Source organism: Petromyzon marinus, chromosome 59, assembly GCF_048934315.1.
Source record: "Petromyzon marinus isolate PM22_M1 ecotype Great Lakes invasive population chromosome 59, UKy_Petmar_22M1.pri1.0, whole genome shotgun sequence".
In the NCBI taxonomy this organism is placed as follows: Eukaryota; Metazoa; Chordata; class Hyperoartia; order Petromyzontiformes; family Petromyzontidae; genus Petromyzon; species Petromyzon marinus.
The window spans coordinates 8,694,452-8,722,432 of NC_133725.1; the positions used below are offsets into that span (position 1 = coordinate 8,694,452).

Consider the following 27,981-nt stretch of genomic DNA (forward strand, 5'->3'; position numbering starts at 1 on the left):
GCTCCGTTAAATAACACGGCGATCCGCGTGCAGATGCCAGAGAAGAGATTGGTACCTCCATGTAAGAGAGGTAGAAAAACCTTCGTCGATGGGATCATTTCTTTTTGATTTTTGCTGAATACGAATAGGGATCTTTTCTGCCAATATTAAAAATTATGAAAATGAATAAGAAAAGGTTTTACCCTATTCTGGCAATACAAGAGGAGGGGTTAATATGTACATTTTGGACACTAACAAAAAAGTTATCCCATAGATATAACTGCTCGAACCGAGTTATAAATGTCATGATACTTTCTAGATTTGAAGTTTTCGTGACTGCAAGGATCCATACTCTTTGGTTCTTTCGGTAAAGTCACGTAGGGAGAAAAATAAAAAATAAAATCACGACATTGTTTCTAGCTGTGGTGGTCCCACCTGATGACGGGCGCTTGTGTTGTGCCCGAAACGTTGCAAATTTAATTTAATTTATTTTATTACATTTTTATTTTTCACCTAAGTGACTTTACCGAAAGAACCAAATGTTCCGATACTTGCATTGTCTTTGTACTTTTTGCCTTTAAAGCGTTCTCTGGTCTAACACCGGCGAGACAAGGCGATAAAGAAGTCTCTCTGGTGCAGGCCAATCAGTTACAAGGACAACGCATATATCATTATCAGAGAACGTTTGTTTGCTTATTTTGCCGAAAGTACGTGTGGTTAATGCAGACTTTAAACCTCGCAAAAGGTTCCTATTTGGTGTTTAAACATGTTAACACCTCGTGTTTTAGTCTCAGAAATGGTTAAATCTGTTTTTATTGTTTAAAAACTTCAGTATTACCAATTTATTTACATGGCCGATTCTATTCTATCCCTTGCACGTGGCAAATGTGTTCGGGAGCTCGATGCCAATGCGGAGGACTGTACGGCCACAATCGCACTGCTATGGCCTGTCTTTAAATAGATCTATATCAATATGGGTTTAGTATATTGTCTACTAGCTTTACCACCGGCTTCGCCCGGGACTTGGATTCTTGTCTTGGATTAATACACGGCCTACGCGGAGGGTTGGGGGGGATGCGTGACGTCAGCAGGCACACTGCGCGACGCTGCCGCATGCGGGTGACATCACACTTGCCGTGCAAAATATATCCATCATTGCGCACCCCCCAACCCCCCCCAAAATACAAAAGTATATTTTTATACTTTTATACTTTTTGCATTGCGTACAGTCTGGAAGCTACCCACGTGCCAAATTTCAAGTTTGTTGCATGTCGGGAAGTATGCTAAACATTTCGAACGGACACACATTCACAAATTTCCCTTTTGTGTTGCATGGCTTGTCTTTAATTTTCCACATAGGAAGGAAGGAGATGGTGCGCATCAATGTGGCTGCTTTTCCGCAGGATAAATTCCCAATAGCAATGCAACTGGACAGGAAAGTTTTGCTCGTACTGAATGATCTCATGACCAACCCCCCCCACCTACCCTCACCCCTCCCATGTGAAAGACAGACGGACGGAACTCGTGCATTAACGGTTAAAATCTCAGGAGGAAAGCGATGCCGTGCAGCGGGATGCCTTACTTGGCTCGCGTTTCTCCGCTCACTTGAAGACCATCTCTCACGATCTGCCTCCCGACTCCCAGCTTCTGAGAGACAACAGAACGAGGCATCAAGGTCATTGTTGCCACCACCACCACCACCAAACCTCCCTTCTTCTGCTAGACCCGGTGCCTGTTGCAGAAGCGCAACACACAGGGCGGTGACGCGGCCCAGCGGTACCCTGTTCATAACTATGTATGTATGTATGTAGAACTTCTTTCCTATGTAGAACTTCCTCGGTACCATATGCAGCCAAACGAGCTAATCGGAGGTTTATGTCTCGATTCCGGCGGGTAGCCCCGGCCAATACTGCGCCGTGTGTTAATCATAAAAGGCTGCGTGCCGTCTGCTTTACAGCGGACGTTAATGATCCCGTGTCGTTATTCGAAACGAGCAGGCCATCACGTGCCGAAGTTACAGTCCAAAATTTTGCCCTAATCTAAAAATTATACCGCACATGACTCAATTGGCGATGATTGCGGTGGAATCACCGCCCGCCCCCCCCCGCCCACGACTGCCCAACGTGCGGGCCACGTGTCGGGTGAGCTCCCAGCACAGCAACGGAGACAATAGCGAGAGCAAGTTTGTTAAATCCCCCCTGATATGTACGTTGAACTTCTTTCACAGTGTACGTAGCCAACCCTGCTAAATCTGTCCACCCAACAGCGACCAGTGGAATTCACTTCCACTGGACATACACTCTGCTGACTCCTCCCCCACCCCCCCCCTCTCTCTCACTTCATTAAAATCACGCCTTAAGACGGAACTTTTTAAAAGCGATTTTTTTTGTTCTATTTCTTGGCTCCTTTGTGTTTGGGGGGGTTGGGTTTTGATTTACTCCACCGGAATCGCCCCCCCCCCCCCATCTCCATCCCCGGTTCGCGAGTCTGAACCGGAGGAGCTGTGGTGGGGCGAGTTGGGGGGGGGGGGTTGGGGGGGAGCAGCTCACCCCGGCCGCCACATCCCCGGCAATCCCCGCAAATCGGTCGTTGGCATCGGGCCTGGCGGCGAGGTGGTTCTGCATGGTGTTGAGAGCACCGATCCCATCAGCGCCGGCGGCCTTTTTCTTCGGCCCTTCCACGTCCGTCTTCGAGGGTTTCTCTGCGGCGAAACGGGCCAAGGTGTTTTTTTTGCTATGTTCTTTTGGAATGTTTATTTATTCCGTTAGCACTCTACCAGGCCGAGGCCGAAAACGCAAACGTACACGCGGGCGGGCGGGCGGCGGCGGTGGCTCCGCCGCCGCCCGCCACTGCCTGCGCTCCAGCACAGCTGAGCAGGCAGGGAGGCTCGGTGTATCTCACGGTAGCCCATGCCAGAGTGGCCACGCGTGGGGTTCTCAATGTGGAAAACATTGCAAGTAACCAAACTCGATAACCTAGGCAAAAACGTGAGCTGCACTGGAATGGATTGCAAAGTTAAAGCCGTGGAAATAAAGGAAATCCCTTTTTTTAACCTTTCAAATTATTTCAAGAGACCATGTTTCAGCTAAATTCCCAGACCGACACGAATTTTTTTTTTATCAAAGTCATCGGAAGATATACACAGCAAAGAAAATAAAGTTCTATCATTTGACAGGGGAATCCTTATCTCGTGTGGTTTTTTTGGCGGAAAGAGTGCCGAATCTGTACACTCACGGTCGGATGAGGAGGGATGCCCCTTGAAAATACATCCCAAGTTAAAAACCCAAAACTGTGTCCCAGGTTGTCCCTGTCCCCCCCCCCCCACCCCCATCAATCAGGATGCGTAGGGTACACGGGGGGCCTGGCGGATATTCGCGTGCGGTTGATTTTTGTCACCCAACGTTCCGCTGCGGGGCCTTTGTTCTCGTGTACAGCAACAACAAAAAAACTGACACAAATATTTAAATGAAACTGCACCAGGCCTCCCATGGGCCAGAGGGGCCCACCCAGGCCCTGGGCTACAAATCGTACACGAGTAGGGGTAAGTAAGGGGGTGGTGGGCAGTGGGGTCCATTTCATTAATTGCATCTGGGCCCATGCCAACCAAGTTACTCCTACCGATTGGTATTGTTGATCGATTTTTCTGGAAGGAAGACGCACACAGGGGAAATGTAACACGGTCGCGGACCGGTGGACACGTTCCCCAGGGTGTACGCGTCCCCGGAAGCCGTTGCTCCCCGTCGGGCAGTTTTAATGCCGCGTTAATTCGCCAATCGATAAGTTCAGCCCGTGTCCACATCACACGCAAACGCGCCCGATGGAAATTCAAACTCGTGTGGGGGGCAGCGGTTGATGATGACCACGATGAGGGATGATGGTGGGAACGTCGCTCGTCTCTCCCTAACGCGCGTTCTCCATTGCCCCGAGCTCTGTCGACGGCCACTCGCGATGCCGATGACCGCGATGCTGCCGAGTGAACGATGATGACACCCAATGAGGATGCCGACGATGGCGAACTCTGGTGGCACCGACGACGGTGCAGGTGGTTGCGCGCCTCCCCCGCCCGCTCACCTCCCTTCTTGTGCGCGTCCCCGTTGTGCTGCGCCCTCTCGGCGCTCGCTCCGTTGGTCTCCACCCCCTCCTCCTCCTCCTCGTCGCCGGGCCCCACCGACTGCTGTTTCTTGCTGGAGGCGCAGCCCATTGCGGGCACGCGCATCGGGGCACCCCCCCCCCTCCCTCCCTCCCTCCCTCCCTCCCCCCACGCCCCCTCCTCCGGCGGAGTCCTCCGGCGGAGAGTTGCCGCGCGCCGGTGCGGCTTCACGTGCCTCCGAGCTCGCGCATTACTGCGGGAAAGCACAAGGGGAGTGGACACCGCGCGTCAGCGCCGGCGCGTCCTTCCCCGCGCATTTCTTGAAGCCGGCTCACGAGCAATCGAATCGGTCGAGCAAACGAATCGCCAATCCCGAAATCGTGCAACGCTATGTCGCCCGCGACCACTGCCCGCATCCGAGTGAGCAGTTGCGCAACGGAGGAGAACAAACGCCGTATTCAGGGTCGTGCCGACCAATCGTAGTTCGCAAATTTTGCAAATCATCAGCTAGATTCCCTGGCCTCCCACCGCCGGTTTCCCATCGCCTGCCTCTCTGCCACAGCGCCCCTACTCTTGGTCGTCCACCGTGTCTCTCTCCGCTTCCATCACCCTGCACTATGGCTCACGTGAGAAGGATCTGCAGCTGCAGCAGCGCGACTCTCAACAGCCTCCTCCTCCTCCTCCTCTCTCGACCATCAACCTGGGCGGCGCCACTGCCTGGCGTCGTTTCTCCGTGGCAGCTCTGGCCATCTGGAACGTGGCCATCATCGTCCCACCGCTGCACATTCGCAGCAGCAGCAGCAGCAGCGTTCAATCTGCGCCGGCTTTTAAAGAGACGCTTAATAGGCTCCACCGCTCTCACCTGGCTATCAAGTGACACCGAGCCTGGCTCCGCACCTCAGTATCGCCGTCATTTTTTCCGTCCGTGAATGTCGCTGCGCATTATCAACTGCATCGTTAGCAACGTCTCACGGGACAAAAGCGCGTCGCTTAAGATTGCCGAGCAGATCAACGGTCCACAGCGGCATCTCGTCCGCAAACGGTAGCGCAACTGCTCACAGAGACGCGCACACAAACAGCACACGTATACGCCGAGCGGTGGCGAGAAACACAGAGGTCGCCGGGTCGATTCTATCTCCCGGCGTGGCAGTAGAAACAATGGGGGGGGGGCGGCGAGTTTCTTAAATTTCGCCCCCCTGCTCCCCAGCGTGGGAGAGTAGACCAAATAACCTGGAGAGAAGGGCTCTGTAGAGCTCCCTCTGGTGATCGCCCTTCCGACCGGCAGTGGTGAGAGAAGGAAATTGCAGGGCTGCACCTTCCAACGCTGTAGCTTTTTTTTTTACTTTACACTATTTACAATGTTAGAGAACGACCCAATTAACGAATACGATTGGGGCGGAGTTCACGGGAGGTGGAAATTTTCAGAAAAGAGACGCTCGGTGTGTTAAACAACCAAGCTTCCTTACCTGTCTGTGCAGCAACACCCACTAACGGTGAACAAAAAACACTCCGATAAGGCCCTGGTGGCGTAGTGTGTTGCAATGAATATGTCGCAGCAGTAAAACCACAGAGCTGGGAGACAGCAGCCGCAACAAGAATGCAAAACAAAACACTCCTGGTCTCTACGCACGCGGCATTAGAATCTCAGCAGAGATTGGGGGCTATACAGGTAAACAAGTGGACAGGAAGAGAGAAACGTGGATTCATGGTACTCGGAAAGCCACTGCAGCTATGCACTTCGAAATCTAGATTGAAAGCTAATTTATTAAGAACTGCTTTTTGTGCTTGGTTTGTTTTCCTTTCCCCGCACCTCCGATCAACGCGATTGGCTACGTACTGTGCGAAAGAAGTTCAACATACGTGAACATACATTCTAGGTAATCCGGTCATACGCACGCTGCTGCGCTTCAATAAAACAACAGCAGCGGCGTTTTTTTTTTAACTCCTTGAAACGTTGGACGAAGTCAAAATTTGATCATTGCCGTTAAACCAATTTCAGAAGCAAACCACGGGGGATCTCTGCCCGGCTGGGGTTGAGACACGAAGCCGAAAAACGTGGCTAAGGGAGGCGAGCTCAGAGGGGCGCTGCAGGGCAAAGGGCAGACACACAAGCGCTGAGAGTAGACGATGATGATGATGTCCAGTTCACTTTGACGATCCAGGTGAAAAAATAACTCGGAGAGACCAGGATGAGCCTCATTCGCAGCAAAAGCGACGTTATTATCCGGCACTTTGCCACCCAGGAAGGCTCCATTAACCGGCGTCTGCCACAGACGGAAAATACAAATATTTTCTCATGTATCCGGAAAAAATCCCAACAGCCATCTGCCATCTTTCCGTGCGGGCGCTTATGATAGCTGCGTTGTTTACGGGAGACTCAGGATGCTGCTGAGTCGTGGCGCTAGCGATAGTCTGTACTGTACTCATGTATACTGTACTCTTAAACGGGCACCCACACTGCTACTCTACAATAAACTGAGAATGCTCTACAACCGACTGGTCAGTACCGCTGTACAATAGCGTATATTTCTTATATCGCAGTAAAATATGCAGGCTCAGTTTATTTGCAGAACAGGGGAAGAATATAACATCGTATTATACATTTTTCTTACTTTAAGGGGCAGTGTAATTCACGAATGTGTTGTGCTTTTGCCATTGGTGCTATGCGCCACTGCCACCGACACGTAAACTGAATATCGGGGTTCCATAAGTGTAGCGAGTTGATAATAACAGTCCAGTTACCAATGACTTATGCAACGACCCACGGACACGCACAGTGACCCACAGCATCACGTTGATCGAGCTGTTATTCAACCGGGTTTCTCAACTGTAGCGAGTTTATGGCCTCAGCCCGGTCACCAATGACTGTGAGGGCAAGTGCCCTCAGCGAACACCTGTAAAGGCCGGAACGACACACGAGGGGATGGTTGACCAACACCACGCCCAATCCCTTTGTCTCCCAAGTGGCGATATTTACACATCCCACCAGGTACAGATTTAAGACGAGTAGACCCAAAGGAGGCCCATGACCGGTTGAGATAATCGCCACTGGTGTTGACCGTGAGCGGGAATCGAACTCGGGTAGCCGAGTTCGTAGCGCGGGGCCCTAACCGCTACCCAAATAGACCGCACACACACAAAACAACATTTATCACGTCACATTTGGTTTTTCGCTCAAGAGGTGGCGCAGAAGTGACAGCGCTGAGCTGGCACGACCGAGACGCCGGGGGCCATCCCTGTAACGCCCATGAGGGGTGGGGGGAGGCCCTCATCTCATTATAAGACACCAACAGCAGCACAAATTGGAATTGTGATAAGGCAATAGAAGACGATAAAAAAGGGGCTTAATATTATTACCGAGAAACAATGTGTCGGGGGTGAGGTTGAGAAGGCACGCTGTGGCCTGCCTGTTTTACCTCCAGTGGTAGATGAGAAGCAACAGTTATATCAAGCAAAGGCACACGGGCCCACAAGTAGCTCATGGGGGGCACCAGAATCGTATACAATCGGTGCGGTAAATATAAACTCAAATTAGAAATTCTACACAATACAGTAGGCTAATCAACATAAATCGCACAATTACCGTGATATCTCTCTCACACCGCCAACTTGTCTGCATCTCCCTTCTCTCATCTGGCCACCCACCCTGTTCTTGTACACAACATGGATAAGGACACAGGAGCTCAAACTACCGGCTCGGCAGTTGAAACGATGCGACCTTCCTCCGCCTCCCGTCCCTCCACCCAGCAGTGTAAACGGGTTCACCACGGTTGGTCAATCGGCAGATCGCATGCCGTGGGGAAACTAACACCTCTTACAAGATGTCTGGTCAGTGTGGAAGAATAGGCCAAAGATACCCCCTGCAGAGGGACTCTCTAACAACAGCTGCCTCCAGCGGAGGCCCTTCCACCAACAGTGGCACGAGCACGCAATTGCAGGACCATGCCTTTACTTAAATCTCCATTATTCATTCCCACATCTCAACAGGATTTTATAAACTGAGAGAAATGGGGGGGGGGGGGGGGGTGGCACAAAAATATGATCTGTTTAGGGCCTTCCCACCCACCCCCCCCCCCGCGATCAAAGCCACGACTTGTCCAAGCCATCGCACTGAAAGTGGCTACAACAATTGGTCCTGCACAAGCCGATATTTCAGAGTAAACCGAAAAAAATATCCCTTTAACCTTTAGCACTTTCAATCAAAAAAAGGTCACCCCCACCCCCGCCGCCCCATTAAAATCACAAACGCAGCAGGGCCTATTTTCCGGCAAAATTATCCACGCAAACCGCACGTCCAAACTGTGCGCTTTTTAGCCAGTGCTCTCAAACTGCAATGGTTTCGCCTTCACGACCCCCTCCTCGTCCCCTCCCCCCCGCTGACGACCGGTGCAGTTGGTACAACCCTGTGATTTGCACACTCACGCCACCGCCGATTGGTAGGTAGAGGTCCCCCCGCCCTCTCGGGAGGATCATTTTGGCCTACTCTTCCAAGCTGGCCGGGTGGCTTACCCCCACCACCACACACGTGATCTGCCGATTGAGTGTGGTGTACACGTTTAAGCTGCTAGATTCTCTCTCTTCACAGGGTATTCGGCCTACTCTTTCACACTGGCACTGTGGCAGACCCAAGCGGGGGGGAGGGGGGGCAGCGCAATGTGACTAATACCCCCCCCCCCGCCGTGTGGTGGTCCCCGTTGAGACCACAACATTGATATATTTTTTAATTGTAAGGTTCATCCTGCTCACAGATGGAATAATGTTAAAGCAATGAATGACCTTCCGTAACGAATTATGCACATTTATTGCATTCATTTATGTTCTTAAAATATCCTATCCTCAAGATCTCCCCGATTGCTTTCAGTAGCCACCAGGCAATCAATGCCAATTGCGGTCCGGGTTCCCGGCTCTTCAAGACAAGAGGATGGAAGACTTCTTCACAATTCTGGCAAACCACCCGATGAAGCTGGTTGTAATCGCCAGCGAAATGGCGTTGTAGGTTCACTTTCCATCACAGCAGTGTGCTGAAACAAGTAACTCATTGGCATGTTTTGTTCATGTGACAAAGCTTACTAAATGGCCGTGTAGGGTGGCGGTGGGTTATCGACACATTTATATTTACACGATCGAATTCAAAAACCTTTATTATGAATAATATTGGTCTTGAAAGCCTACCACGTGTTAAAGTGAGCACCTATTAAGGTTGACATGGGGCACAAGATCAGTGTGGCCAGCACCACGCCCGGCTGCCTTCATCTCTCCCCAGTGCTGATGGTTCATACACCACACCAGGTTCTCATTAAAGCTGAACTGACCTAGTGGAGGCCCAGAATCGGTTCAGATAAAAATCATAAAAATTGTGAGTGGGAATTGAACCCAGGTCATTTGGTTCGAAAAAAGGTGCACGAATCACAACGCCATAATTCCCGGCACAGACATATATGCTCACAAACATACAGATACACGTAGACACACACACACACACGTGTAAAAACAGTACCATGTACAGACACACAGATGCAAATTCAAAGACAAGGATCCCCTGTGTAGCCAACACAGGCTGCTTGGGTAAAGTGCCGTTAGCGAGCACGCACATTATAATTAATCCTGGCACACACTTTCGGAGTGGATTCCCTTCAATGAACAGGCTGTTTACACGCTTCCTACCTTTCCTCTGGGCTAAACGCACCGGCAAGGCCTGATATCTACAACTACAACCACTCAAGGGGGGTTGTTTACAAACCAGAGGGGATGGGCCCCATTGTGCAGAGGGCACCGAGTCCCAAGGGCGGCTTATAAGCAGTGGAACCTGCTCCCTCCTCACCGCTGCTCTTTTTTTCCCACAATACCCTGCACCGCTAAAATATCTCTGTCCTCCTGTACACCGTGGACTGCTAAACTTCGTCCTTCCCCACCTGTCTTCACACAGGCTTAACAAAACTCACCCTCGAGGCTAGTTACGTTCACCACTATCAGGTCCGCGATGCTCACAGCACGTCTGGTCTCAACTGCAGATCTTCAACATTTCAGTGGCGACCCTAAAATTTAAAATTCGATTAACGTGGCCAAGACACACAGATACACATGCATACTCATGCAGAAGCGCATGACGGCTGCCTCGCCAACCGCACAGAATCCCTTTGCACGCCGAGTAGCAGGAAGGTACCCAGGAATAGATTAACGGCGCACCCACCTGATAACGGGAAAGTGTAGCCAAGGAGATGCGTTATCACCAGGGCGCCCGAGATAGGGACCGCAACGCAAGGAGGACTTTGGTCCCGACTGCTACGAACCCAGAGTCGACGATGCGTGCGCGCTAACGACCGACTGCTACGCGACGCTTTCCAGAAGTGCCGCGACGCACGGTGAAACTACTATAGGCAGGCAGAGGGTGCGAGCCCAGCAACTGCTTTCTCACGGCACTGTTGACGAAAAGGCCGACACGAGAAGGCAGTGTGGTCAATGGGATGGGTTAAACTTTTGAAAACATTCTTGGTCGAGATAGATATGGGAAGGTATTTTTATTATTATTCACGTTGTTACACATCATGACACTCGCCGACCCAGGAGAGCCTCACTGAGGCGCCACGGTGGCGAGATGTTAACTACCTCGCCCGGTATACAGGAGGTCGTGGGTTTGATCCTAACCCTGATGCCTGTATATTTGGAGTTTGCATGTCTCTCTCCGTGGTCCCACAGATTTTTCTCCGGGTCCTCCGGTTTTCCCCTCCACATTTAGAAACAAGTGCTAAGAGTATTTGTCTGCGAAACATTTCCATGTGATAAGCCACTTCGTTGGGCTGTGAATTGTGGCCAGGTCACTTCTGAAAAACAGCTATATAGCTCAGTGGGCCTTACCTGGTAAAATAAAAAAAATAGTTTAGATTTTAGTTATACACTTCTTCAGGATGATCCTGCCATGTTGCTGTGCGCAATACCCATTAAGTAGTTTGCAGGTAATTGGGATGGTTGGCCAAAACCCACGCAGGACAGCCGGAGAACATACCGACATCACATTCCCACGCTCACTCAAACTCACGTTCTGCAGAGCAGTAGAATGTACAGCCTCCATACAGAGAAGCACCCGAGTTGGGAATCGAACCCCGGCCTATATTGCTATCATGCACAAGTGGGCATTTGGCCTAATCTTCCACTCTGACGAGGACATCTTGGAGGAGGTAGGAGTTACCCACACTTTACCCCACCACGCGCGGTGTGCCGATCGACTTAAACTGCAGAAACTCCCATTTCAATTTGCTGCGTGGACAGAGGCAGTGGTATTGGGAGGAATTCAAGAAGCTTGCAACTGTGGTGCCGGGAGATGAACTCGAACTAGTGACTTCTGAATTTCAAGTCCAAGACACCGCTGACGGGATCCCACACATCATCGTTTACACGTCATCGATCTTCTGACAGCATACGCATTATAAGTGTTATAGATTTTAAAGTTAGGACACTCGGACACGCTTACGTTTGAGTGAACTGCAACCGGAGAACTTTTTGAAGTGAATCGTCATTTGTATCGAGAATAAAGCAAACCACAAACACAAGACAATAATAATAATACCAAACGAGTAATAATGATACGAAACACAGTTACAAGGGTTGGTGGGTCATGTGTAGATCTGTGACACTTTCAAACCTGCTGGAAAGCGAGGTGCTCATGGGATTACAATATAGCAATTAGGTTCCTTACACACCTGTACAGCAAAACTATTTAAGGGTTATCTTCTGGGATGTTTTGTAGGTTTTCTCTGGGCACTTTGGTGTCCACCCACATGTGATAAAAAAATAAATTGCATTGGGGGTTGGCGGCCGGGTGAGGTCAGAGCGCAGAGCCAGCACCGCTCAGAACCTGAGTTGGAATCCAGTTTGCAGCCGCTGCCTGTGGCTAAACGGGGTTCTCTAGTGCAGTGAGTTGATGGTCTCAGCCCAGTCAGCAATGACTTACACAGAAGCCCATAGACTCACACAGAGCCCTAGACTCACAGAGAGACCCACTCACAGAGAGCCACAGATTCACAAAGAGTAAGCTGTGATTAAAATGGGTTCTCAAGGGTAGCGAGTTCGTGGTGTCAGCCCAGTCACCCACAGATTTACATAGAGGCTCATTCACCCGCACAGAGACACAGACTCGCACAGAGACCTATAAACTTCTACAGCAATTAGGGAAACACTCGATCCTGTGCGGATGGAAACGGATGGAGATAAAACCAGAACTGTGCTGTACGACATTCTCCTGGAGACCCAGGGTATGGCACCTCCTCGACGCCTCTGGGAAAGGGAGTTTCACAACATCGGTATGTGATCCACCAACCCTTGCTGCCTCCACAGTGCTGGGTTACAGGCCAATACCAATACCCACCATTCGCCACCAAGTGACGGTGACGTCACCACGGCGCCTGTGCCAGGCCAGGTGGACTTTGAGGTCACCGTGAAGTGTCAAAGGCTCACTGAGAGGAGGTCACAAGACAGACCCAGGTGCCATGAGTTGGCTGACTTAGATGACTGGCAGATGCACCAGCTGTACCCCCTACTACTGTGCCAACTTGCTGCATTTCAGCTGCCCGGCATGCCGCTCGTTGTTGTGAGCATTGCTCCTCTGCCCTCAGTCGTTGTTGGAGGCCGACTATCCTGCAACTGCCCAGGAGTGTACATCACGAGCCTCCTCCGAGGAGGCCACACGCATAGCCACCACAGCCCCACCTATTTGGGTCTTCTGGCTCACAAAAGTGATGCCACTTGACACAATTTGTTGAACACGGCATAGATGAGATGAAAAAATTCAGTTCCGGTAGACACAGCCCTCAAACATGGATGAAGAAATCAATGAGTGAAGTTCACAGGAACAGTAATCATGGCAGTAGCGATAGAAGAGCAATAAGGGAGTGACTGACCAGCGACTGTACACAAAATACATCTTTAGAAACTAAAATCGACATCATCACTCTCACAACAGTCATGTTAAATGCACCGACAGGTTAGGAGACATGATCTTAAATTTAGATTTAAAGCTTTCGTGACTGCAGTAATTCATATTCTTAGCTCTTTCGGTAAAGTCACGTTGAAGGGAAACAATAAAATAATAAAATACACATATATATAAAAAACAATAAAAATTCTCACGACGTTTCGACCATGACACAAACGGTCATCATCGTCAGGTGTGAAAACCAACGGCAGGACACATTTGAAAGAAGATATGATCTTGTAGCGGAGGTCTCTGACTCTGGGTTTAAGTCGTGGGGTGGGCTCTCGCCGTGAAGGTCACCGGCAAGACCGGTCAAACCGGGTCACACGGCGGTGACCGCCGGCTTTGGCAGCGAGAGGGAGCAAGCAACCACGCGGAGCGAGGGAGCGAGACAGTGTAATTACGCAGGCCATCTCTCAGCCACGCCCCGTCCAGGCACTCGGCTCCACGCGATATACAGTGAGGGAAAAAAAAAGTATTTGATCCCCTGCTGATTTTGTATGTTTGCCCACTGACAAAGAAATGATCAGTCTATAATTTTAATGGTAGGGTTATTTGAACAGTGAGAGACAGAATAACAACAACAAAAATCCAGAAAAATGTTATAAATTGATTTGCATTTTAATGAGGGAAATAAGTATTTGACCCCTCTGCAAAACATGACTTAGTACTTGGTGGCAAAACCCTTGTTGGCAATCACAGAGGTCAGACGTTTCTTGTAGTTGGCCACCAGGTTTGCACACATCTGAGGAGGGATTTTGTCCCACTCCTCTTTGCAGATCTTCTCCAAGTCATTAAGGTTTCGAGGCTGACGTTTGGCAACTCGAACCTTCAGCTCCCTCCACAGATTTTCTATGGGATTAAGGTTTGGAGACTGGCTAGGCCACTCCAAGACCTTAATGTGCTTCTTCTTGAGCCACTCCTTTGTTGCCTTGGCCGTGTGTTTTGGGTCATTGTCATGATGGAATACCCATCCACGACCCATTTTCAATGCTCTGGCTGAGGGAAGGAGGTTCTCACCCAAGATTTGACGGTACATGGCCCCGTCCATCGTCCCTTTGATGCGGTTAAGTTGTCCTGCCCCCTTAGCAGAAAAACACCCCCAAAGCATGTTTCCTCCTCCATGTCTGACGGTGGGGATGGTGTTCTTGGGGTCATAGGCAGCATTCCTCCTCCTCCAAACACGGCGAGTTGAGTTGATGCCAAAGAGCTCCATTTTGGTCTCATCTGACCACAACACTTTCACCCAGTTGTCCTCTGAATCATTCAGATGTTAATTGGCAAACTTCAGACAGGCATGTATATGTGCTTTCTTGAGCAGGGGGACCTTGCGGGCGCTGCAGGATTTCAGTCTTTCACGGCGTAGTGTGTTACCAATTGTTTTCTTGGTGACTATAGTCCCAGCTGCCTTGAGATCATTGACAAGATCCTCCCGTGTAGTTCTGGGCTGATTCCTCACCGTTCTCATGATCATTGCAACTCCACGAGGTGAGATCTTCCATGGAGCCCCAGGCCGAGGGAGAGTGACAGTTATTTTGTGTTTCTTCCATTTGCGAATAATCGCACCAACTGTTGTCACCTTCTCACCAAGCTGCTTGGAAATGGTCTTGTAGCCCATTCCAGCCTTGTGTAGGTCTACAATCTTGTCCCTGACATCTTTGGAGAGCTCTTTGGTCTTGGCCATGGTGAAGAGTTTGGAATCTGATTGATTGCTTATACAGGTAACAAGCTGAGATTAGGAGCACTCCCTTTAAGAATGTGCTCCTAATCTAAGCTCGTTACCTGTATAAAATACACCTGGGAGCCAGAAATCTTTCTGATTGAGAGGGGGTCAAATACTTATTTCCCTCATTAAAATGCAAATCAATTTATAACATTTTTGACATGCGTTTTTGTGGATTTTTTTGGTTATTCTGTCTCTCACTGTTCAAATAAACCTACCATTGAAATTATAGACTGATCATTTCGTTGTCAGTGGGCAAACGTACAAAATCAGCAGGGGATCAAATACTTTTTTCCCTCACTGTATGGACCGATGGAAGGAGAGATGGGCAGACAGAGACATGGATGGATAGATAGATGCAGGGAGGGAGAGAGTGATGAACAGAGAGATCAACTGAAGAACAGCGAAATGCATAGGCAGTAACAGAGAGGCAGACAGACAGACAGAACTGATGAAGAGAGACACACGGAGTGAGAGATACAGGCAGACATACAGATGGAGAAGCAAGAAGCATGACAAGCAAAGCAGGCAGACAGCTCGATGAATGGAATGACAGAGGAGCTGACCTGCAGAGGAATATACATAAGCCCAAAAGGACTGGTAAACAGATGGACAAATGGACCACTTGGCCCGTTCGCACTGAACCAAAGGTTCAACTCCCACTCAAACTGCCTGGGAGGTGGAGGGGTGGGAGAAGGAATTTCTACTCTGACATAGCGGCGCACTTCATCGCTCGCGAAGCCAACGTCCAAGTCCCCGCGCCATAATTCGCTCGCGCCGATGATTAGACGGCGTGGAAATTAACTTCAAGCAAGGTGGCAATCACAAACCTTCACTCTCCGTCTACCTTGGCTGTCTCCACAGCCCTGATGCTCTCTCTCTCTCGTGCGTGTACACTATTTCGACATTAAGCCACTTCTCTTTCTGTCTTGGATACTATCGATTTTGTTTTACTTCCCTTTAGCCTGCCTGCCGACTTTCTCTTGCACTGAAATGACACGTGTATCTGTCTGTACGTTATTGAATTTCTTTCTTTGTAACAAGCAGCAGATGCTGCTGCTGTTCTTGCCAATACTATCTGGGAATCCAGTATGAATTATTTAACAAGCCTGATTCTGCTTATGAGACCCATAAGGTTGAACTCAGTCCATAATTTGCCTTAAACAAATTAACCTTATGGTGGGACCCCGGGGTCCCATAAGCCCCCGGCTCTCACGTAAACATTATATTACGTCAACAATAACTTTGCTCTTCTTCACCAATGGGTTTGAAGGATGGTGGCAAGTGCTGTCTTGTTAAACTCTGCCTTTAAAACTGAAAACTAGTTACCTACAGTACCTCGATTTAAATACACTATCGAAAAAATAATTTACACCCCTCTGTCAATCATCATGTTTCTCAGTGTGGATTTGTGAACACACTTTGTAAATAGTACATAAAATAGGACGTGTTTTCAATGCGCTGTTCATATTGTAACAGAGTAGTGGATCGCCGCTCCTCTTATCCGCATTGATACGAGCAGTATGTGGGGACTATGGCTGAACCGCAAAAAAACACCTATCTGCACAGATGCATACGGACAAGAAACGTATTATAATTATCAAACAGGAGGAATTAACGGTGCAACGCGTCTCGTCTGTTAAATATCTGCAGGTAATAGGATTGTGATCGATTGATCCTGGCTGCTAGACATTGGTAGGTCACAAATAATAATTAGGATAAGAGAGCAGTTTCACTGTATTATGCATACCGTTATGACAAATAAGGACTTAAGTCGTGTAGGCAGTTTGAGCAGCTTTGGATAAGACTTGTTATGACCCTGCCCATACGCGAGCATGCAGTGCATTCGCTTGTTCAGCTCTTCTGCTCATTCATCCTCGCTGCTGCGCTTGGACACGACAACAGAACGATCCGCGCCAGGCGGGTAGCGGCGTTTACGTGCGTGGCGGGACGGAGTCGCCAGAAATAAATAAATAATCGCCCTCCCCCCCCCCCCCCGTTTATTCTGTACCCCACGTTCCCACCGTAAGGTTCAAATGCTGCTTGGTAATACCGGTCTGGACAGCCGATAGACTGCTATATTACACACGTATATAATTTTATCATAAAGCGATTGTACCTGTATATATGTTTATCAATATGACATTTGTTTCCGCGAAAAAAAGCCTCAGAGTCTCAAGACACTTTATCGAGGGGGGTCCTGCAAAGCCTTCGCAGGAAAGGGGGCAGATGTTGGCATTTGAGACCCGAATTGAGTAATCTGCAGGTCATCTCTCAGCATTGAGATGTTTTGGCCAACATCAGTCACACTGTCTGTGTTTTTTTTTAATTGCTATGGGAAGAAACTGCAGAACTCGTGAGGAAACCCGTGCAAAACAGCGAGAACGTAAAAACGCCACGCAACACTCGCACGGGGTAAAGATTCCCCTTTAACCTTAACCGGGCTGTCGGGGTTAAGTGTTGTTTTTCGAGCAACTGCGAGGGCCAAGAAGGCACAAATGTGGGAGAGTCGTCAGCGCCAAACCCGGCCGCCGCCATCTCCCCCAAGTGGGGATGTTTCGCGTTGCATGTGAAGATCACCGAGTCGGCGACTTAGAAAAGCCCCCCCCCCCCAAAAAAAAACCGACTCGGACATTCGTCACTCGCCATGTTGCCCGGGAGCAGGAATCGAATTCCAGTCGCCGAGAGAGTCCGTAGCGCTGTGCGCCAGCCACTGCGCCGCTGTTCGAGTCACACTCTGCCGAACTGGAGGACGAAACGTGGGAAACGCCGCAAAAAGGCACCCGCGTTCGGAATCGAAGCCAGGCCCCCCCCCCCCACCACCCGCTTGCTGTGTGGGGTGCAAGTGTTATTACCACTGGGGCACCCTGTCCGCCACACTGCCGTCCGTACAAGCACAACGTCTGGCTGGAAGGTTCAGGATACCAGGTGAGTCTCAGTGGCATGAGGTGCAAAATACCGCATCGGGTTACGAAAAATCAAGAGATGTTTATACGTGACACAAGCCCCTGGCAAGATTGAGGTGCGTCGGTGGACAGCCCGGGTTGCAATCTGCTTTTTTCTCTAAAGTTGCCCACCAACACCCCCCATCCCCCAGGCCAGACTTAAATCCGCAAACAGAGCTCCCCCATTACAGCAGTGGGGAAAAAAAAGCAGCTTCACACAGTGCATCCTCAAAATACCAATGTCCTCAAAAATACTCGTCCAGAGGTGGGGTGCCCAGGTAATATCCATATTCCGAAACGAACCCAGCGACTTCCGCAAAGACAAAAATGTGTCACACATAAGCGAGGCTTCAGAGGCCCATTGCGTTAAATTACACACATTTTTCCTACCTTAAGTATAGCACAAATCCTGTACTAGAGTCTGTGAGAGAAATCCATTACAAAACTCACTGCCTTCATCATTATTGCTGCCCCTTTGCATATAAATTATTAGGCTAATGGTCCTTTTTAAAATGTAAGTAACATGTTAGTTGGCCTGTGGCCGCACTTGCGGTACTAAAAGGCATTCTGCTGCTGCTGCCGCCTCCTGCACATAAGCTATTCCGTGTTGAGCTGGTTAGGGTCGTGGTAAGTGTTGTGGGGGGGGGGGGCATGTAGCAGTAGTGAGGGTAGGCAGGTATAGTTCGGGGTGGGGGCAGTGACCAGAATCCCACTTCGGGCAGCGAGATTATACAGGGACTCCTCTACTTACGAACAATCGACTTACGAACTTTCAGAGATACGAACAAATCCGTCCGCATGTCCATTTGCCTCTTCAGACCATGTCGCAAGTTCAACCGCTGTGCAATAGATGGCGGAGGTGGCATCTACATCTACAGAACGTGAAGAACCAGTGGCATCTAGATCTCCAGAACATGAAGAACCAGTGGCATCTACAGGAGATTATACAACTTTTAAAGCCGTTCCCCGCGGTTAGTGTACATGCCGCACAACGTGTTTGGAATCGACAAGAGTAAAGTACTCACGAACAAATCGACATACAAACAGACCTCTGGAACCTAAGTAGAGGAGTCTCTGATAGACAGGGGCAGTGACATGGCCGAGTGGTAGAGCGTTTTGCTGCTTGCTGCAGAGGTTTGTGGTTCGAGTTCTGCGGCCGCCCCGGCCAACTCTGCGCTGTGCATTGATCATAAAGACCATGCGCAGTCGGCGTCACAGCGGACGTTAAAAGATCCCTTGACGTCAATTGAAACGGAGAAGGCCATCGCACGCCGGCGTCACGGTCCAAAATTGCCGACTTTGATAAAACCGCACGGCAAATTACTCAATCGGGAGAACGCGTTGCAACATGACCCTCCTACTGTGAAACTACTGCAGACTGTCTGCGAAACACAGGAGCGCCTTCCTCTGCGATGATCGCCCTGCGCTATACGAACGACAGCGCCAATACCAAATATACTCATTATGCGATTGAAAAATAGTATTTTTTACTTATAACGTAAGTTTCAGTAACCAATGCAATGCTCCATAATTGCTTGCTATTAACCCTCCTCCACCTGACGAGATTGTCACGCTTACAACGATATTGTTGATGATGGCAAGGTGCCCAGGACTTTGATTAGAAGTCACTCACCACTGGTGCGAGTAGCCGTGGCCAGGAATCGAACTCGGGGGACGAGGATTACAGCTCGGACCTGATGTTTGCAATCTACTCAACTGAACTCCCCTTACATGCACATCCACACGACATCATCCACAAAGTGTTCCGATCACTCTTCAAACCGTCAATCCTCACCTCCAAGTTGCTGGATTACAAGCGACCTACACGCTTCGCAAAGATAACAAAGCAAGCCTCTAACACCCGAAATTCAAAGAAAAAATATGCAGTGTAGCCTGGGAAAGTTCTGTTACAGCCGGCTTCTATGAAGGCCGGCGTGATGCACAAGGGGGTGGAGTATGGCCAGCATCACATCCGGCTGTCCTTTTTTAGCCAGTGCCGATGTTTACACATCACACCAGGAACTCATTTAAGGGTTGAGTTGACCTAGTTCTGATATAAACGCAGGTCACCGGGTTTGTATCGTAATAAAGTGTCCTAACCACTACACCGCCTCTCATAACACAACCATCAGCGCGCATACACAAGCCACCGCCTCAAATACCTTACACAACCACCACACCCACGTGTACACACACTCCCAGAGTAAAAGTTCAGATATATTTATCTCTGATATTGGCTGCGAGCAGGAATCAAATGCAGAGTTATGGGCTCTTCGCGCAACGCACTAACCACTACAGCACCTCTCTCCACAGCCAGAGCGCGCGCGCACACACACTGCACAAGTGTGCATGCGTGCAGTGTGCATATTGCAAACAGCAGGGGTTCCATGTGGGAGAGCTTCGCTCATTATTTATTGAACAATATTTATTTAAGGGTAGCACCTTAGGCCAGGCACCAGTACAGACACCTTGGGGGGATTGGCAACACAACAGAAGTCGCAGCAGTCAATGGAAGGCTATATTACCCAACTATTGAGCAAACATTTAAAGGTGCAGCCCAAAAAATAGCTTGTTAACATGACTCCTGCTGAATGAGCACCCACTATAATAGTGCAGCGCTAGGGAGTGCCCCCCCAGAAAGGGTTTTCCCTCCTCCTACATGCTGGCCAGATGTCTCGGAAAAGGTGGAAGTAACCCACACATTACCCCACCACACACGTGGCTCGCCCACCAATCAACTGCGGTGTAGCTATTTATACCGCCGGGTGGACCAACGCGTAGCGGGGAGGGGGGATGATTTATTAAACTCACCCATTGTCTCAACTGTTTCAGGTTAATGGCATCATTCAATCTATGTAAGTGGCCTTGGGCACGACACGTCATGGCCAGAAGGGTTGATGGCCGATGGGCAAGAATTATGACGGAGTTGCAGCCAAGGAACGAAATGCGTCGCGAGAGGTACTCCGCCGAGGAGACGGAGGGATTAAATCAGCTCGTGTGCATTGGCTAATCATCACCGATCATCAATTCAATCCCTCATCGTCATCATTATCCAGTTTAATCACAACTTGTCAACGGGGAGTCTACAGGTCCCCCCCATGTAAGTCTATGGGCCTCTATGTAAATTCTATGGCTCACTGCGTAGGTGTACACATCTCTATGCAAATCAATGGACATCCATGTAACCCTACGGAGTTTCTGCGCGAGTCATTTGCCAGAGCTTAGACCATCAACTCACCACACTTGAGAACCCGGATTAAATCACGATTGGGTGGCAGAAAGCCGGATGAGAACATGCGACCTCAAGGAGTCTGACACAGCATTACTGCTTCTACGAGTCTCTGAGCTCCTCGGCATCATCTTCAGATCCATCTGGACATTTAAATATCCACATCTTGCCAATCGTTGCGAAACCCTTTGGCCCGAAATAGACATTGCTCCACGTTCACACGCACACACACACACCATTTCTCTAGCTTGGAGGAGGGTAAACATTTTTTATTGTGAAATGTCACTTTACTGCCGAGGTTATTTTGTTTTAAATTTTGATATTGACAGGGATGCAGTTGAGGCAAGGATTGTTGCCGTGGTGTAATGATGGTCAGCACACTGGACTTCCATTGCAGAGGTCTCCGGAAGTTCAAACAACAGTTAAAGTTTCTTAATTCCTCCCACCCCCCCCCCCCCCGCGGCTCTTTCCACCCAGCAGTGTAAATGGTTTGACCGACGTTGCCTTGCAGTGGTGGCTAATGCATGCAAGTTTGACACGTCGGTTTTACAGACCAATAACAAAGGTTTGTTGGGTTAGATCGCGCCAGTATAATTGTGCAGTTAAACCCGCTACAGCCAATTAGAGAGGTTTGTCACGTAAACAAAACGTGCCAATTAGTTACAACTTCAGCCTACCGGTGAGTTGGAGAGTAAATCCACAACATTTATAACTTGATGCACAGATGCGTACGCTATGCGCGTGGCCGACAATCCAGCACTGTGGAGGCGAGGGTTGGTGGACCCACGTGTATGTTGCGAAAATCCCTATCCCTGTGGGTATCGAAAAGACAAATCCTGGCTTTAAATAAAGCAGCGCAACACATTTGGACGAATTTCATCTGTCCCATCAGTATTGGAGGGTTTAGCTGAGTGAAAGGGGGTCAACACCCTCAAATAACCATCAAGAGGGGGCCCCTCCAGAGCTCCCCCTAGTGGATGCCCTTCTGCCAGCTGTAGGCGTGCAACGAAGCAATTGCAGGGCTGCACTTTTACCATTGCAGAGTGGACACACCAGGCTTGTCAACAGCTACGCATTCGAGGCTGCAACCAGCACACGATTACCATCACGTCAGGAGACGTTACTCGATTACTAAGGAAAATACAGGCCCTTGCCACTGTCCCATGTGACGGTACACTGCGATTTTCTTGTACAGTCTTTGGTATCTCTCTTTTGGCGGGCACGGCGTGAGGTGAAACGTACGTGCAGTCCTTTGTCAATCCACCGCTGGATGAGAGACATTAAGTGAGAAATCCACATTTTTATTTAAAGCCTCCAGACATTGCCCACAGTAATCTAAATGCACTGATTAACTCCCTCCCGAAACATTTTGTCCAACTTAGCCGGTCTGATGCACTCAGAACATTCCATAATGCGAGAGCCGAGGTCATTCGAAATAAAGAGGGTAATTATAAATCAGTGGGGGTGTCTATAAATGGATTGCCTGGAGCAGTATATTACCAATGAATCAACATTGGTGTTAAAATTGAAAACATCATATTTGCAATATCTTTTGTGAGTCTGCACTGAGAAAACAACATTTCAAAATAATGTTGGTCCAATGTTGTTCTTATTCATCTTCTGAAATTTAACCCCAGGTACATGTACGACACATTTGACAATCCAATGCTGGATGAAGGCGTCCTCCCCCCCCACCCTCCCCCCACCGGTGGAGGGTGAGGCACATAGATGGGGAGCACAAAAGTACAGTCCAACAGCCACCCGCTGACCTAGACTGCCGTGTGGTTCGTACGTTCGCCCACAACCTGGCCACGCAGAAGCCTATAATACCCAGTTGCGCACAGCAGTTTGACCATACAGTCATACCTCGGTATACGACCGCTTTGGAATACGTCGAATTTGGTATACGTCGTGTTTTGACGAGAAAAAAATGTCTTGGGATAACGACGCGCTTGCTAGAACTTGTATGGGTCGGGATGAGTCACCGCGTACCCGCGTACACCCCGCTCACGACTGAAACAAAGCCCCGCTCCACAGTCTGCCTGTGCAAGTAGATCTCGTTCAGTGCACAACCCTTGCTATATTTTTATTCTAATTTATGTATGCATTTATTTTAATCTATGTATGCATTTTAGTAATAAGTAGTGTCTACATTATGTTATACAACCCCATTAATGTACAATATGCCATATAAAATATAATTTCTTATACTCTGGAACGGATTAATTCCTTTCCCTTTATATCTCATGGGAAAAATTCGTTTGGCAGACGTCACTTTCGGGTATAAGTCCTCCTACCTTCTGGAACGAATTAACGATGTATACCGAGGTACCACTGTACATCCTTGTGAGATAGAGTACGACTGTGGAGGGCCTTCTCGTCAGGAAAGCCTCTCGAGTCACGGACACATGTGCACGAGACCAAGTGAAAACCGAGGAGAACCTGTCGCCTTGTGGGTAAAACTTAAGACACAAACTAGACGATGCAGCATTTCCGATGTGAAAAGTCAATCCACGGTACAAGTTCGGCCATCGGCAGACCTAGGCTTCATCTTCATCAACCATTCTCTATCCACCGCTAGATAATAACTTTTTAACCCAGGAAAGTTACACCGAGTCAGAGGTGTTTTGGTTGTAGGAAGACCATGCTTTGGGATGCATGGCCCACATCAATTACACTGCATGTGATTCGCTATCAGAGAAAACCCGAGAATCCTGGAGACAAAACCCCACGCAGAATACGGGGAAAACATAGCAATTGCACAAAGGTGCCAGAGTTAGGAATCTAATGCAGGTGTATCCTGCAGCGAGGCACCAGTGTTGGCACTGTGCTACCCTCATGCCGTAGAATGGAGGCCATCCGGCGCCTCGTGACTCGTGTTGAACGAGGGAAGGATAGCCACACTTTAACCCACCACACGCGACCTGCCGACCCCTGTAGTGAACCCATTCATAGTGCTGGGAGGACTGAAGCGTTGGGGGGGGGAATAATAAACTTCACTATTGTTTCAGATGCCGCGCCGGGAGATAAAACTGACAGCCTCTCGATTGCACGTCCAGGATACACCGTGGCTAAGGGCCCACATTACACCATGCAATACATTCCGACCATGTTCAATCCACTGCTGTATTAAACAAAGCAAAGATACAGCCCACGCACCGGTGTCGGCCACTATTTGACCAAATACTTCATGCACCACGCTGACGAACGCGGGTTGGCAAGAGCCGTCCCTGGGGTACCCGGCGCGACCGCCCCGGGCCCCGCGCTTGGGGGGGGGGGGGGGCACGCTTTCGACGCCACAGTGTCAGCAGATGTAATAATTGCGGTTTAGTTTTAAAGCGTCTGGGGGTGTGTGTGGGGGGAGGGCACACATTGGGATTTTCCCTGGGCCCCGACCATTCCCGCCTAATGCAGGTTTGGTGAAGGGGAGACCCCAAACCAGCCTCGGTTCAGCTAAACACCACCCACCGATGTTTAACACGTAGGCTTTCGCGACCAATATCATCCACGCAGTTTATTTTGGTTTAGATACCATAACACAAACGACCGTTTGTGTTATGGTCGAAACGTCGTGAGAATTTTTGTTTGATATATTTTTTATTATTTTATTGTTTCCCTTCAATGTGACTTTACCGAAAGAACTAAGAATATGAATTGCTGCAGTCACGAAAGCTTTAAATCAAAATTTAGCTTCATCTAATTGTAATTACAACTGGTTGAAGCTATATTCTTGGTTCTTTCGGTAAAGTCACGTAGCTAACTGTAATTAGTTGTGAAACGTTGTCCTCGGATTGTAAATGTTGTGGCTTCACAACTAGCATCTGCTAGTTGTAATAACCAGTTCAAGCTAGTTGATGGAGCTAGCTGTAATTCATGGCGAAACGTCGCAATCAGATTGTAAATATCGTGGTTTTGCTCTCCAACACACTACCGGTGTGTGCTGTTACCAGAAACGTTTCATCACCCACCGATGTTCGCCGTGGCCGGGATTCAAACTCGGGGTCGCCGACGTTCAGGGCGCAGCGTGTGCGCTCACTGCTCCCGCCTCACGCCCAACAACAACAACAATATTGCATCACGATTCTTTTTGAACGGGAATTCCACGGTGCTGTGGGCCGGTGGAGTCAAACCCAGCGGCGGTCTGGTTTAAGGCGACGCTTCTTGGTCGGAGACAAGAACTCGGGTTCTCATCATCACGGGTTCTCATCATCATCACGGGTTCTCATCATCATCACGGGTTCTCATCAGCATCACGGGTTCTCATCAGCATCACGGGTTCTCATCATCATCGCGGGTTCTCATCATCATCGCGGGTTCTCATCATCATCGCGGGTTCTCATCACCATCACGGGTTCTCATCACCATCACGGGTTCTCATCAGCATCACGGGTTCTCATCAGCATCACGGGTTCTCATCAGCATCACGGGTTCTCATAATCATCACGGGTTCTCATCAGCATCACGGGTTCTCATCACGGGTTCTCATCAGCATCACGGGTTCTCATCAGCATCACGGGTTCTCATAATCATCACGGGTTCTCATCACGGGTTCTCATCAGCATCACGGGTTCTCATCACGGGTTCTCATCAGCATCACGGGTTCTCATCAGCATCACGGGTTCTCATAATCATCACGGGTTCTCATCACGGGTTCTCATCAGCATCACGGGTTCTCATCACGGGTTCTCATCAGCATCACGGGTTCTCTTCACGGGTTCTCATCGCGGGTTCTCATCACGGGTTCTCATCATCATCACGGGTTCTAATCATCATCACGGGTTCTCATCATCATCACGGGTTCTCATCATCATCACGGGTTCTCATCAGCATCACGGGTTCTCATCAGCATCACGGGTTCTCATCATCATCGCGGGTTCTCATCATCATCGCGGGTTCTCATCATCATCGCGGGTTCTCATCACCATCACGGGTTCTCATCACCATCACGGGTTCTCATCAGCATCACGGGTTCTCATCAGCATCACGGGTTCTCATCAGCATCACGGGTTCTCATAATCATCACGGGTTCTCATCAGCATCACGGGTTCTCATCACGGGTTCTCATCAGCATCACGGGTTCTCATCAGCATCACGGGTTCTCATAATCATCACGGGTTCTCATCACGGGTTCTCATCAGCATCACGGGTTCTCATCACGGGTTCTCATCAGCATCACGGGTTCTCATCAGCATCACGGGTTCTCATAATCATCACGGGTTCTCATCACGGGTTCTCATCAGCATCACGGGTTCTCATCACGGGTTCTCATCAGCATCACGGGTTCTCTTCACGGGTTCTCATCGCGGGTTCTCATCACGGGTTCTCATCATCATCACGGGTTCTAATCATCATCACGGGTTCTCATCATCATCACGGGTTCTCATCATCATCACGGGTTCTCATCAGCATCACGGGTTCTCATCAGCATCACGGGTTCTCATCATCATCGCGGGTTCTCATCATCATCGCGGGTTCTCATCATCATCGCGGGTTCTCATCACCATCACGGGTTCTCATCACCATCACGGGTTCTCATCAGCATCACGGGTTCTCATCAGCATCACGGGTTCTCATCAGCATCACGGGTTCTCATAATCATCACGGGTTCTCATCAGCATCACGGGTTCTCATCACGGGTTCTCATCAGCATCACGGGTTCTCATCAGCATCACGGGTTCTCATAATCATCACGGGTTCTCATCACGGGTTCTCATCAGCATCACGGGTTCTCATCACGGGTTCTCATCAGCATCACGGGTTCTCATCAGCATCACGGGTTCTCATAATCATCACGGGTTCTCATCACGGGTTCTCATCAGCATCACGGGTTCTCATCACGGGTTCTCATCAGCATCACGGGTTCTCTTCACGGGTTCTCATCGCGGGTTCTCATCACGGGTTCTCATCATCATCACGGGTTCTCATCATCATCACGGGTTCTCATCATCATCACGGGTTCTCATCGCGGGTTCTCATCAGCATCACAACGCAGCCGTGCGCCTTCATCCCCTCACAACCGACACAATTATAGCCACGCAATGTCCGTGTGCTGTGTGTGGTGTGTGTGTGGTGTGTGTGGTGTGTGCTGTGTGTGGTGTGTGTGTGTGGGTGTGTGTGGTGTGTGTATTCCACATTGCTATGGCCGGGGCCAAGTTCTTCCCACCCATCCATGTCACGCACGAGATTCCTCGCTCGCAATTCCACGCCTTGGGCCTACCACGGCGCCAGGCGATATTTTATTAAGATTATTATTTTTCTTCTCAACATATCGACGTATCAAGCGAACACAAGCCAAACATAAACGTGTTTTTTTTTTTTACACAGCACACAAACCTGCGATGCGTGCGTCTTAAAATCGTCAGGAATTACGAATTAACACAAAACAAAAAAATCACCTCCACGAGCGGCCGCAAGCAACGCGAAACAATAAAGACGACGCCGTGCCCGTCGTGAGGGGGGATAGCGGGGATTTAAATAAATAAAGTTTTAACACGTTCGAGTGGTGGATCAGCGAACGCCCTTCGATAGCGCGGCGCGCGAGGCGGCACGAACGTGTACAAATGTAAGTTTTGATCGAAATGTTTTTCACCTGATTTCTGTTCGCCTCAGAGCGTGAAAAGTAGCGCCGCCTGAAACGCTTCCCCAGTCGCGACCCCGGGGGGGTGGGTGGGTGGTGGGTGGGGGGGGTTGGGGGTCGCCTCTTCCCGTTTGCTAAATTTGGACCCCCCTCCCCTCCTCTTCCTCCACGTCCTCGCGGCACACCCGCGTGCGTTGAAGAGGGCTGGCTTGCGCATGCGCGGTTAACGCGAGCGAGGGTTTATTTAGCGGCGGGGGGGGGGGGCACAGATGTGGCATGGCAAGTGGCCAAGGGTTGGTTGTTTAAAGGGGACGCGTCCGTGATGTTGTCGGTGCAGGGCCAATCACAAACCGCCATCACCAGCGGTCACGTTCTATCCACTGCTGGATGATGAACACCCAAGCCCACACATCATCACCAAGCAGTCACGTTCTATCCACTGCTGGATGATGAACACCCAAGCCCACACA

General features: G+C 49.6%; 1 protein-coding gene across 2 annotated transcripts in view; it reads right to left on the reverse strand.

Moving 5' to 3' along the window:
- The window catches only part of C59H1orf21 (chromosome 59 C1orf21 homolog), a 37,138-nt gene extending 9,396 nt beyond the window's left edge, over positions 1 to 27,742 (reverse strand). Inside the window, exons 1-4 of one of the 2 annotated variants that reach the window (XM_032976553.2) lie at positions 27,524 to 27,742; positions 4,051 to 4,322; positions 2,529 to 2,680; positions 1,562 to 1,623 (exon numbers count right to left, since the gene is read on the reverse strand). In XM_032976553.2, the coding sequence (XP_032832444.2) occupies positions 1,562 to 1,623; positions 2,529 to 2,680; positions 4,051 to 4,195 (359 nt within the window). In that variant the 5' untranslated portion in view covers positions 4,196 to 4,322; positions 27,524 to 27,742. Of the gene's footprint in view, positions 1 to 1,561; positions 1,627 to 2,528; positions 2,681 to 4,050; positions 4,323 to 27,523 lie in introns of both variants that reach the window. The other variant, XM_032976552.2, reaches the window with a different exon arrangement.
- Between the last annotated feature and the right edge of the window lie 239 nt (positions 27,743 to 27,981).